Source organism: Vulpes lagopus, chromosome 2, assembly GCF_018345385.1.
Source record: "Vulpes lagopus strain Blue_001 chromosome 2, ASM1834538v1, whole genome shotgun sequence".
Lineage (NCBI taxonomy): Eukaryota > Metazoa > Chordata > Mammalia > Carnivora > Canidae > Vulpes > Vulpes lagopus.
In genome coordinates this window covers 145,570,407-145,583,272 of record NC_054825.1, presented here as the reverse complement: position 1 = coordinate 145,583,272, position 12,866 = coordinate 145,570,407, and the positions used below count along the sequence as shown (strand labels likewise).

Genomic DNA, 12,866 nt, shown 5'->3' with positions numbered 1-12,866 from the left:
AGTGAAGAAAATCGGTCATGGGAGAGGGAATGATCATCTAAGTCGATAATCTGATAGGCAGAATGGGGGCTTAGAATTAGCCATTGGCAACATGAAGGTCATTGGTGATCTTGAGGAGGTCGTTCTCAGGGTAGTCATGAGAGCAAATCCCCGATTAAAGTGCATTAAAGAGAATATGTGAAGAGGAATCAGGGCTTGAGAGGAGCAACATCTTTTTCAAGGAGCTTTGCCACAAGGAGGAATAACGAAGTGAGGGGGAAGTGGAATCAAGAAAAGTCTTCTATTTGTGAGGATGGAAGAAATGGCGGAGCTCCCATGGGAATGAAATAGAGTAAACAATTAAAGCTGACACGAGAAAGGAGAGACCTGGAGGAGCGATGTCCTTGACTAGGTGACAGGCTCCACACAGTTTAAATAAGCTTTCATGTTTTAGAGTCATTAACTTCTGTCACATTCATCGCCAGTATTTCCACCTTGTCACTTGCCTTTTAATTTGTTCATGATCTATTTTGACATTGAGACATTGAGAGCTGTGAGTAGTCAAATCAATTAAATTTTTGTATTACTTCTCTAACTTTCATGCTTATTGAAATCTTTGCCTATTCAGGGATCCAATATCAGATAAATATCTATATATTCTTTTAAAATAAGATTTATTATTTATTTTAGAGAGAGAGCAAGGAGAGGAACGGGGAGAGGGAGAGGGGGAGAGAGAGAGAGAATCCTCAAGCAGTCTCCATGCCTAGCACAGAGGCCAACACAGGGCTCAATCCCAGGATCCTAAGATCATGACTTGAGCCGAAATCGAGAGTCAGATACTTAACTGACTGAACCACCCAGTGCCCCAAATAACCTATATATTCTTAAAGTAATGATGTAATTTGAGCTTTTGCAGGGGCACAATCAGGGCTTTGGTTTGTTTTTTTTATACTGAGCCTGTTATTATTAAACCACTCAGATTTTATAATTCCAATATATTATTCAAACCTTACCAAAATGTTAGGAAGAAACTAGAAAATCAGTTATTTTTTAAATGTATTAACTAGGTACCATGTGGGAAACTATAGTGTGTGAAACATCTATCTATATTATAGTAGAGAGATTATAGTCCAATTAGTTACTTGGACACAAATGGAAATGTAAATTTATCTAAAGGAATGCTTTAATGGGTGGGAGTAATAGGTCTGGTAAGGTTGCCATGATCCATTCTTTAATTTTCTTCAATGGTTTTTAGTCCTGTCAAATTAAAGTCAGCCATTTAGTTCCATTGCAGAGAAATGGCTGGCAAATTCTATGGGTTTATTTCTTTTTTTTTTTTTTTTGAGAGAGAGAGAGAGTGAGTATAGGCACACACATGTGAGCAGTCGGGGAGGGGCAGAGAGAGAGGTTGAGAGAGAATCTTAAGCAGATGCTATGCCCAGCTCAGAGCCCAACTCAGGGCTCAGCCCATCTCATGACCCTGAGATCATGACCTGAGCCAAAACCTAGAGTCAGATGCTTAACCAACTGAGGCACCCAGGCACCCCCAAATGGCTAGCAAATTCTTAGCTTTAACACACATTGTATTTATTAAAAGCCCCAAATTTAAAATGTGCTTCAACAACCTAAGTCTTCATCAACAGATGATTGGATAAAGTAGATGTGATAGATACAATGAACTATTATTACTCAGCCATAAGAAAGGATGAGATCTTGCCATTTGTGACACCATGGATGGACCTAGAGGGCATTTTGCTCAGTGAAATAAGTCCGAGAAAGACAAACACCAAATGATACCACCTATATGGGGAATCTAAAAAACAGATGAATAAATAAAAGCAGAAGCCGACCCATGAATACAGAGAACAAACTGCTGGTTGCCAGAGGGGAAGGGTTGGGGAATGGGTAAAATGGATGAAGGGGAGGAGGAAGTTCTAGGCTTCCATGATGGAGTAAGTCATTATATAAAAGACACAGCATAGGGAATAGAGTCATTGCTATTGTGACAGTGTTATGTGATGATAGATGGTGGTTGTACTTGTGAGCACAGCCTAATGTATAGACTTGTCAAATCACAATGTTGTACACCTGAAACTAATATAACATGTCATTTATACCTCAATTAAAAAAAACGTGCTTCAGAGGCTTATAAGAAGGTCAGAAATGTTACCCCTCCTTGGTGTATAGGATGCTCTTCATGCTACTTAAGATAAGAACCTGGGGCACTTGGATGGCTCAGTCAGTTGGGTCTCTGACTCTTGGTTTCCGCTCAGGTCATGATCTTGGGGTTGTGGGATCGAGATCTGCATGGGGCTCCACACGGAGTCTGCTTGAGATTCTCCCTCTGCTTATGCTGTCTCTCTCTCACTCTCTCAAAAATAAATATTTTTTTTTAAGATAAAACCCTGATTCCCTGATTATGGAGTTATCCTTGTTTACCATATAAGCCAACTGGCTTTAAAAATTCGGATGAATTAAAAGTTAAACACAAAAATCTTAGCATTAAAAAGTGAAAGGAATGTGTTTGCTCTGATACATCCTAATGATTAAAAAGTATATATATTTGTTCTAAAAACATTGGAAGAAGTCACAAAGGGAATAATGTTGAGTGTGAAAAATGTAGAACTCTATGTCATAATTATAAAATGAAAGTAGCATAGAACATGAATAATGTGCTTGCGGACAGATTAATAACCTTGATACATAAAAATCAATAAGCAAAACACTAGTAACAATAACCATAATAGGTAGAAATCAATAACTAAAACTCTAAGAGCCCCGTAGATAAATGGACACAGTAATAGAAAACTCAGAAGAAATACAGAGAGCTAAAAAAGGATATGCCAACCATGTTAACCTTCACTGATAATTTTCAGGAGTGCACATTAATATCAAGAGATGATTTCTTTCACCTAGGAAATTAACAATGATAATTAAAATAATAGTCACTGCTAAACGTGTAACAAAATGAGCTCCCACTCATTGATAATAGCATAAATGGGTATATTCCTAAAGAGAAATTTACTAAAATGTTTTTTAATGACCTCGTAGCTCTAGGAATCTAAGTGTTGACATTGGACAAAAATAGAAGCCCCAAGTAATTACTGTTGTATCATTTGGAGAAGTGAATCCCTTGGACCACCTCCCTATCCTGTACCATTAACATTATTAAATGATGTTTAACACACAGTTGTGTTCACACAATGGTGTCTCTGGCAACTAGACAAAAATCACTATTCTTACAATGAATGTTTATAATCAAATGGGAAAATCCATATTACATAAATGTTCATTGAAAACTGCTGGGTACAGACAGTATCCTAATATTTTTAGTACAGAAGTTCATGGAACAAAAGGTGGAAACAAATATGCCCAAATGTGAGAGTAGAGTTACCCGAGGGCAGTAGAATTGAGTACTTTTTTTGTTCTGATTTATATTTTTTGGTACTTTCCAGATACTTTTACAGGAAGTATCTTTAATCAGAAGAAAGTTTTTTTTAAGACTTTGTAGAAAGAAACTTGTACACATGATCTGGGTTTAGACCAGGTCCACCATTTCCATACCACCATTCTGAGAGCATATGGAGCCAGTGAAGTATGCTATCAAAATGAATTAGAGATCAAGATTGATTTCAGAGAGATTGGGAGACACAGATTCCTTTTTTTTTCCCTTAGATTCTAAGAATTCTCTTCCTTTCTTGGAAACAAAAGCAATTACAACAAAAACATCATTAACCAAATTGGATTCTCCAGTTAATGATATTATTAGCCTATAGTATTTCACAGTAGTATTGTGAACTCAAATAGGCCCATTTTCCTCTTGTAGATGTCGTCTGCTGCTGAAAATGGAGATGCCACACCTGGAAAACAGAATGAAGAAAAAACTTATAAAAAGGTGAGTGACTGTTTCATTTTCTTTCTTTAGCCCAGAAAGAGGAACATTTTCATTGCTTGGAATATTAATCTACCGTAGGCCTTTTCTTCCTCTAGAGCAGTTGTATGTAAGTTACTGTCTTAGCTTCTTGTTGCTCTCACAAGTGACTACACATTCAGGGGTTCAGACAACACAGATGTATGATCCTGTAGTCACAAGACTGACACGGGTCTCCCTGGGCCAGCATCCAGATGTCTACAAGACTGCATGCCTTCCTGAAGGCTCTAGGAAAGAGTCTGTCCCCTTATCTTGTCCAAATTCTCCAGACTGCCATGATTCCCTTCCAACTTCAAAGCCAGCAAAGACCAGCTGAATCTCTCTCAGGCTGTAACTCTCTGACACTTTAAAGGGCACTTGTGATGACTTTGAGCCCTCCTAGAGAATCCAGAATAATCTCTTTGTTTTAAAATCAGCTGGTTAGCAACCTTAATTTCTTTTGCATCCTTAACTCCTCCTTGCCATATAACAGATTCATGGGTTGCAATGATTAGGACATGGACACCTTTGCAGGGATGAATGGGTGGGGGGCATTTTTCTCCCTACTACAGTTACTGTGCTATAGAACATTGACAGAATGGAGTTATTTGAAGACTCTTCTAATTCCTAAGAAGACCCTTCTGTGTATGCATTTGAATCTTTTTTCTTTTTAAGATTTTATTTATTTGAGAGAGAGAGCAAGAGCACCAGCAGAGGGAGAGGGGCATGGGGAGAGGGAGTAGCAGGCTCCTTACTGAGCAGGGAGCCCAAGGTGGAGCTCAGTCCTAGGACTCTGGGATCATGACCTGAGCTGAAGGCAGACGCTTAATCGACTGAGCCACTCAGGCACCCCCAGTAGGTTAATCTTTTAATTGACTTGCTATTTCCCACCAAAATTTTATACATTTTTTTATCTTTGTATTTTGGAAAAAAAAATATAACATGAAATTCTGTCCCATTCCATTCTAAGCCTCTCAGTTTCCATGTCTTCAGGTCGTTGCAACAAAAATCCCCGTCCAGTCTTTCCAGTGTATCTTACCTTGCAACTCTTTGACTTTGATAAATTCATGGCTCCTGGCAAGGAAGCAAACGTTCAGACACATTACTGGGGGAGTATATGTTCTCAGGCACCACTGCTCCTGCCTTTTAAATTGACTGTACCTTTTCCTTCTAAAAGTCCTTGCCCTCCTTCCCTTTTTGGAGTAGGAGGTTTGTGTATTGAAGGTTTAATCTATCTTAATTTTTCCATTTGCCTTTTATTCTTTCATGGATCGCTAGCATTAAGTTTTGTCATAAAGTACATCAACCGTCTGATCCAACCACATGTTTGGGTCATGGAATTAACATGATATTTCCAATTCTGTTTTCATGTGGGCAGATATGCCTTTTTTCCTGATAGATCTTTCCTTCTGGCTTTCCTACTCAGTTGAACATAGAACTGTAACCAGGGAGCTGCTGTAGGGGGAAGATTCAAGAGCTCAAAAGTGTCTGGTTATATCATATAAAATTTGTGAATCTGGCCAAAGGCAATGGTACACTGTTACTTATTTGTAGACACAGGTAGAAAACCAAATCCCATCTCACTTACCCAAGACTCCTTGTAAATTGAGTCAAGCATGAGAACTGGCAGAGAGATGATCAAGTTGCCAGCCTATCCCTGTTTGAGATCCATTTCGGGTGGTTTTCTCAGTCTCCGTCTGGATGTGCTGTGGTTCTTGGCTGGCCTCTGACCCACAGGAGTTCTTCCGTGATGCAGAAGTAACACGAGGAATGCGACCAGGAGATCTTAGAGTCTGCTAAGTTTGTCTTGTTCACAAATTGGTAAAGGAAGTTTTCAATAATAGGATATCTCTGATTCTCTCATTAATGCCTCTAATAGCATATTTGACTCAGCGGTGTTGGTAGGGTGATAAGAACTAAAAATCAGATATGAGGATTACAAATGATTCCAAAAAATAAGAGAAGATACAGGAAACTTGACAGAAAAAGGCCAACAATTTTCTTTTTTTTAACGTGTAGTGGCAGTGGAATCTTTGGATGATCTCTGATTTTAAGAGGAAGATAAGCAGTGGAGGAAAGAGGTCTTTAACTTTTCTGAGAAATGCACCGAAAAGACAATATAATGCCTGAGTCTATCACCCTCAATAAATAGGGTGTTGATACGCAGAGGAAGAAGTAGTGACTATGCAGAGAAAGTGTGGTTTTTACACAGGTAACAGCTCAGCTGAACTACTCAATTTAAGTCTTGGCCGTGAAGCAAAGAGATCTTCAAACTGGAGGTGTTAATAGTGGAGTTACCAGAGGTGATAAGAGTCTCACTAGCTGTTGGAAATGTGTCTGTCTCTAGGCCCAGATGAACCATTTCTCAAGTGAAAAAAATTAAAGTTAGGGTAGAGAAACACCGAGTATGAGCTTTGAAAAATCCGGACAGTGGAAGGCTTTAGTGAGAAGCAGGAGAGAAACAAATATCATCCCTCTTTTCAGCAATCAGGAGAAAGTACATTCTGGAAACTGGATGTGGGACTGCTCCTCCACATAATTTGAGCATGGGCTAGTCAATATATGGCTTATGTACATTTAGAGAGGAAACACACGTCTTCTACAAACCTGCAGAGGTTCATCAAGGTATAGTTGATGTCAAATTAACTACATTTTCTATTACGAGAGAGTCATTAAATTACTCTCAGATAAGGAGGATTCTCAAGTTTAATGAATCTTGATTTAATGGTGCCAGGAACATTCTCATGGTATCCTTTCAGACAAGGTAGAGAAATATTGCCTGGATATTACAACTACTGGGCTTGTACCTGGTTGGACTAACATTTCCAATGAATGGTAGTTTTGCTTCCTTGTTGCCTTGTCTCAGCCAACTCTGAGTTGCTTGAGTTGACCCTGTCTAGCTTAATATTTTTTACCCTTGACCTTAATGAAGACATGAAATTTGTGCTATGCCAATGTGCAAATGACAAACAACTGGGAAGGTAATTAGCAGACTAGCTGAGTGTCATCAAGGCCACCGTACATTTCATTAAATATTGTCCCTTTTGGGATACCTGGGTGGCTCAGCAGTTGAGCATTTGTCTTTAGCTCAGGGCATGATCCCAGGGTCCCAAGATCAAGTCCCGCATCAGGCTCCCTGCAGGGACCCTGTTTCTCCCTCTGGCTATGTCTCTACCTCTCTCTCTGTGTCTCTCATGAATAAATAAATAAAATCTCTAAAAAAAAAAAAAAAAAAAGGTATTGTCCCTTTTACAAATACTTGGAAGTTACCTTTCTTTCCCCATCCTAAAGACCTGACCATGAGGAACACACCGTTTTATTTTTTTTTATTTTTTTTTTTTAAGAAATAATCCAAGCTAATAAGACCCGCCTAGAGCTCTGCCCCTCCAGTCCTGCTCCCACCTACAGATCTCTAGCTTCAGCTCAGTGACCACTAGTGAGATTAAGCAGGTGGATTCATCTCTTTTTTTTTAAATAATCCTTTTTTTTTTTTTTAATTTATGATAGTCACAGAGAGATAGAGAGAGGCAGAGACACAGGCGGAGGGAGAAGCAGGCTCCATGCACCGGGAGCCTGACGTGGGATTCGATCCCGGGTCTCCAGGATCGCGCCCTGGGCCAAAGGCAGGCGCCAAACCGCTGCGCCACCCAGGGATCCCGAACACACCGTTTTAATATGGAGCTTTGACAGCCCATCGGGTTTTTGCCTCTGACAGAAGTCAATCCAGGTTAAGAACCCCCTGACCTAATGTGCTGGACAGGAGAAGGGTATCAAAAGAGTTTATAAGGAACTCAGGGTTGAGTGGGAGGGACAAGACCTGAAAACCACTTTAGAACCTGGTAGTTTATAATAAAGGATTCAATGGAGGAGAAATCATGATGGGTTAGAGTTAACAAGGAGGCTTGGGCTTCCTCTATCAAGCCCCAGATTTATTGGACAGCTGCCAGCACCACTCAGCATCACGAGTGCTGGGATTTCCGTGTGTTTAGGGAACACTCAGTGTTCATGGAACAGTGCCGTCCTCTGAGTCTTGATTACCTGCATGATTATCGCAGCTGACTGCTCCTTGTTATTTCAGTTGCCCATTTTCCTAATTCATTATCAGTTCTTGATAAACCAAAGAATAGCTAACATCAGTGGGTGAGGCTAATAGCTGAAATAAGAATTTTGACTTGACCTGCTTAAAACAAACAGGTTGCCCATTCAGACAAGCATTAAAGGCTGCCTGGGTGTGTTTACAGAGTGTAGTATTTCCATTTCCAGTTCATTTATGGAGTGTCTTCCGAAAGAGTTGTAAACACAAAAACCTACAGCAGCCAAGCAGGTAACAGAGGAGTGAACTATTGGGGGGAGAAAGTGATAAACAGGAGAATGTGTCTTTTTTTAAAGGGGGAGGTGGCACTTGACACCATCTAATAGAGCCCATGAATGAGTGCTCCCCCGGGGTTGCCAGACATACTGATTTTCAAGAAACTAAAATGTGTGCTCTGATGCAACACCTCCCAATTTTTAATGGTTGGCAAACTGATGGAAAATTTTTCAGAACTCCTCTCTGGGTAAAGCAACAAACTACTGATCACATTTGACCTTTACACGATGGCCAGCCTGCAACCTTTGCCCTGTTTATGTAAAGATGTGAGGTAGGAAGAAAGGCGGATACAAAAGAAATGCATACAAGACCTGGTCCCCTGCCCTCTGTGACCTTAACAGTTAATTCAAGAGGAAAAAAAAAAACCAAAAACTAAAAGATCTACATGAAAAAATTAAATAATGACTCAAAATGGTATTACGTGCCAAACCAAGTGGCATTTCACATAATCCTCTAGCAAGTGCTGACGAGCCCAAAGCTTATTCTAGTCTTCTGAGGAAAAGGCCTTTTTTTGAACTTGTTCATTAGCAAGAGCATTTTGCTGGGAAACAAATTTTATAGATGCCTCATTGCTTTCTAGCACGTTGGAAAATCCCACTCCTTCAGTGACTGCAGATTGATTTACCTACTCATTTGTGAGCACAGAGAGTCAGAGCTGAATGTGATTTGGTAGAGGGACAGGAGAGCCTGGCCTGGACAAAGTGTCAGTGTTTAGGGAAAGTACAAGCAAGTTTGGGGGGATGGCCTGGCTCTAAGTGACAGGTAGCCTCTAGAGCTAGTTTATGGAGTTTGCCTTAAAACTTTCTGAAATGTTGAAAATGTCCTGTAATCTGCGCTGAGACACTAGCATCAAGCTGCATGGGGCTGTTGAGCTTTGGGATCTGTGTCCAGTTTGTCTGAAGAATGAATTTTTAATTGTAGTTAAATTTCAATGTAGGTAAGCACACGTAGCTAATGGCTACCATGTTGGGCAGTGCGTTTCCAGGCAGTGAGGTACCAAGACGTTGGTTGGGAGATGAATGACATGAAGAAATAATAGTACAAATCACAATGAAGGTTGACCTGAAAGCTTCCAGAAGAACTACTAGAAATGTGCTACCACTGATAGAAAAACAGAAATTTGAGGAAGACTTTTTTTTATAAGGTGAGAAACTTAGAAGGACACTGAAGGCAGGAAATCAGTTCACTTTAAGAAAGTTCTCATCCCCGGGAAAATACTGATGTTGGAGATCTCAGTTTTCCGTGTTTTTTATGTGAAGAAATTGCCCACCCCTCCCCCACTCTTACAACACAAAGAGACGTCAGAGTGATTGACTTCTCCCAGTGATTCTAGCTGTTCTCTGTCAGGGAGATGATTAAAACCTCTGGCCATATGATGTCCCAGTTTGGTGACTTGTTCATTGGAATTGATCATCGTTTCCCAGTCAGCTGGCACAGACTGCCCCAGGTACTTGTTACTGCCACCATTGGCATTTCTTCCTCTCTCAAGACACCACCCCAGATGAGCATTCCAGGCTTCTTGCCCTCCCCACCTTCTACTTCTCCTTCCATCCTGGGGCGGCCCACAGTAGCGCCCCCAACCTGCTGGGGATTCTGGTTTTGATGACTACTGCAGGCTGCCCAAGGGTGGGGAAGGAGTGCCTGCTTTTGGCATCAGTGGCCCAACCGTCACTCTCTCTACCTATTTTCCACCATGACCAGCATGCTTGATGGCAGCACTCAGAATGACAGACTAGGACCCAGTGTCCTTGATCCGGGTTCCGTGGTTTTTCCCATCCTTAGATGTCAATGAATTTCAGTGTCCAGCCAGTTTGCCTATCAGGGAAGTAGGCAGTGATGAGGTTAAGAGGGAAGAATGCCAGCCCATCATGCCAAGAAAAGATGACTTTTATGATCTTTTAAACATAAGTAAGGTAACAACTCAGAGATACTTTGATCTAAGTGGGAGCATTTATTTAAATACAAGCTCTTTTATGAAATATTTCTGGGAACATATACAGGTACTGGTAACATTGGTTGCCTCCAGGGAGAACTGGGTGGTGGAAATTTTGAGTTGGGGAAAACTTGTCTGTATATATATACCTGTAGATCTGCTTAATTTTGAACCACATGAATGTCTTACCTGTTCAGAAATTGAATAAATAACATTTTAAAATGGGAGTAGGAGCTGCCATGTGTCCCATGCCCCGACTGCTTGTCCTTCCCTTCACAAGCTAGAGGGCCATCACCTCCATAAAACCAGATGCTTGCTTTGTGCCCTGGTAGAGCTCCACTCTACAGCTCAACCAGAGACGTGTTTTTCTGTGCATTGGGCAGCAGTTCTCATGAACAGCAACCACAGGGGTCCCTAGGAAAAGTGATCCTTGGGCATTCTGATTGTTATTCCTAGTCACCTTCATCCAAAACATTCTAACCCAATGGTTTTCAACCACTCCCCTTCCCCCCGCGCCCTCCCAGGGAAATTTGGTGATGTCTGTCTGGAGACATTTTTGATGGTCACAGTTGCTGCACTGGTGCTACTGGCATCTAGGAGGTAGAGCCCAGACATACTATAACACCTATAACACATAGGACAGTGCCCATGACAGAGAATTACTGAAATGTTAGTAGCAGCAGGGCTGAAAAACCTTGCCCAAACCAAACTATCCTTTTAAGAAGAGGGTAGATGTGAGTCTCGCTCTTCTAGGTATTAATTGTAAAATCTTAGGCATTTTTCTCTAATTGATCTGAATCTTCATTTTTCTCATTGATGAAATGTCATTAATACGTATCCGGAGTGCGTCACTGTGGAGTGAGAATCAGACACATCCTGGAAAAAGCAAAATACCAGTGTGTGAAATCACTATCTTTATTAGAAAAAGCAAGATCCCTCAGCCTCTAATTTCCAATCAGATTAGTTCTCTTAGTACCAAGCAAGGCAGCTGGTGTGATTGCCTCCCCCAGTGCTGGGCTGATGAGACTGGTCAGTTAGCATCCTGGTTGCTGGGCTCATGAGGAGACTGGTCCAGTAGCATCCTGGTGCTGGTTCCACCTGGCCTGGGCAGGGAGAACAGACAGTGCATGCTGGAGCAGGACTCTGTGGCATTCCATACAGCCGTGGTTTCAGAATAAGAGAAAGATGTGCTCCTTCCTGATGGTGGACTGCCATTATGTATGTGTGTTTGTGTTTTTTAATTGAGCAGCAAGCAGATGAGCTACATCATTCTCAGGGAAGGGAAAATTTTCAATAATCCCATTAGATTTAGAAGCATGTGGAATTATATGCCATTACCATCCACCCACCTGTGCAGATCTTCCCTCCAAACCCTGCAGCGTCTGTAGGGTATCACCTGTGTTGCTGTGTTCTTCCTAAGTCCTAAAGCAAGTGATTACAGATCTGCTTTTATGACTTCCCAGCTACATTTCAGGTAATTAAGCAGAAACAGCAGGCAGCTTCAAGTAGGAGGAGAAGCCAAACCATCCTATCAAGGTGTTCCCTGGCATTGTTCATTTCTAAGTGACCTATTTTGACCTTCACATTGGAGGGAATGTCTATGTGTTAAGCCACCCGGGTTTGCCGCAGTACTGCATTCTGATTAACTATGGAATTTCCATCTCTTGTTTGTGTGTGTGTGTGTGTCCCTGATCCTAATAAACATTGCATTGGTGTCCCCAGAACACCCTAAACTTGCTGCACAACTTTCTTCAGGGCAACAGCCACCACGCCATTGTTGGGTTTAGTGCGCATGGCAGGTGTGCAGGCTGGTGTTTTCCGTAGCACGCTGGGCCAGCTGAGCTGGAGCTCCTGCTCTCAGCACAATGTAGCTTTTGCTTTAAAATTTAAAGGCTTAATATCCCCAGATGACCTGCACACTTCTTTCCACAGTTTGGACAACAGAATTCTGATCTGGACCTCAGGCCTCTTGACCTAAGGCCTATGGCTTGTCCATTTTTTTTTTAAGATTTTATTTGTAAATAGTCTCTCCACCCAACATGGGGCTTGAACTCACAACCCTGAGATCAAGAGTCACATGCTCCCCTGACTGAGCCAGCCAAGGACCCCAGCTTGTGCATTTTTATCGCTTCCATCCCATTTCCCTTGCCTGGATACTTAACAGAGATTTTTAAAGTTGTTTCTTAGAAATTGCTTAAGAACATAGAAAAGAAAACTTCTAGAATTCTTTATTGTGGATTCCAGAAAAGAAGACCAGCAACATAAGTTAGGTTCTAGTCTTCTGTCTACTGCACAAACACTAATAAAATATATGCCTTGTGCTTATTCATAATTTTTACTGTTTTATGGGGTTAGAATCATTGGTCACTAGGAGAATCTAATTTATTGAACTCAAGCTGTTCTAGCCAGAAACCTGTTAATTCAGCAAAGAAAAGCATAGTTATTTTCAATTGGAAACAATTTTAAAAGCTTTGTTAATAATAAGAGCAACATTTATTGAGTGCTTAGCATATGCCAGACATCTATCTGAGCACTTAAGAATTCTTAACTCATTTAATCAGATAACAACTTTGTTGCTATTTTATAGATGAAAAACTGAGGTACAAAGAGGTTCAGTTAGCTGTTCCAGGGCACCCAAGTAAGTGGCAGAGTAAGGCTGAGATTTGAACCCCAAC

At 41.0% G+C, this 12,866-nt stretch overlaps 1 protein-coding gene across 2 annotated transcripts in view; it reads left to right on the top strand.

Annotated features, from left to right (window-relative positions):
• Window positions 1–12,866, top strand: part of PIP5K1B (phosphatidylinositol-4-phosphate 5-kinase type 1 beta) — a 304,219-nt gene that overhangs the window by 117,792 nt on the left and 173,561 nt on the right. For both annotated transcript variants that reach the window (XM_041743955.1, XM_041743956.1), the window contains exon 3: window positions 3,806–3,874. In XM_041743955.1, coding sequence (XP_041599889.1) covers window positions 3,806–3,874 — 69 coding nt within the window. The remainder of the gene's footprint in view (window positions 1–3,805; window positions 3,875–12,866) is intronic.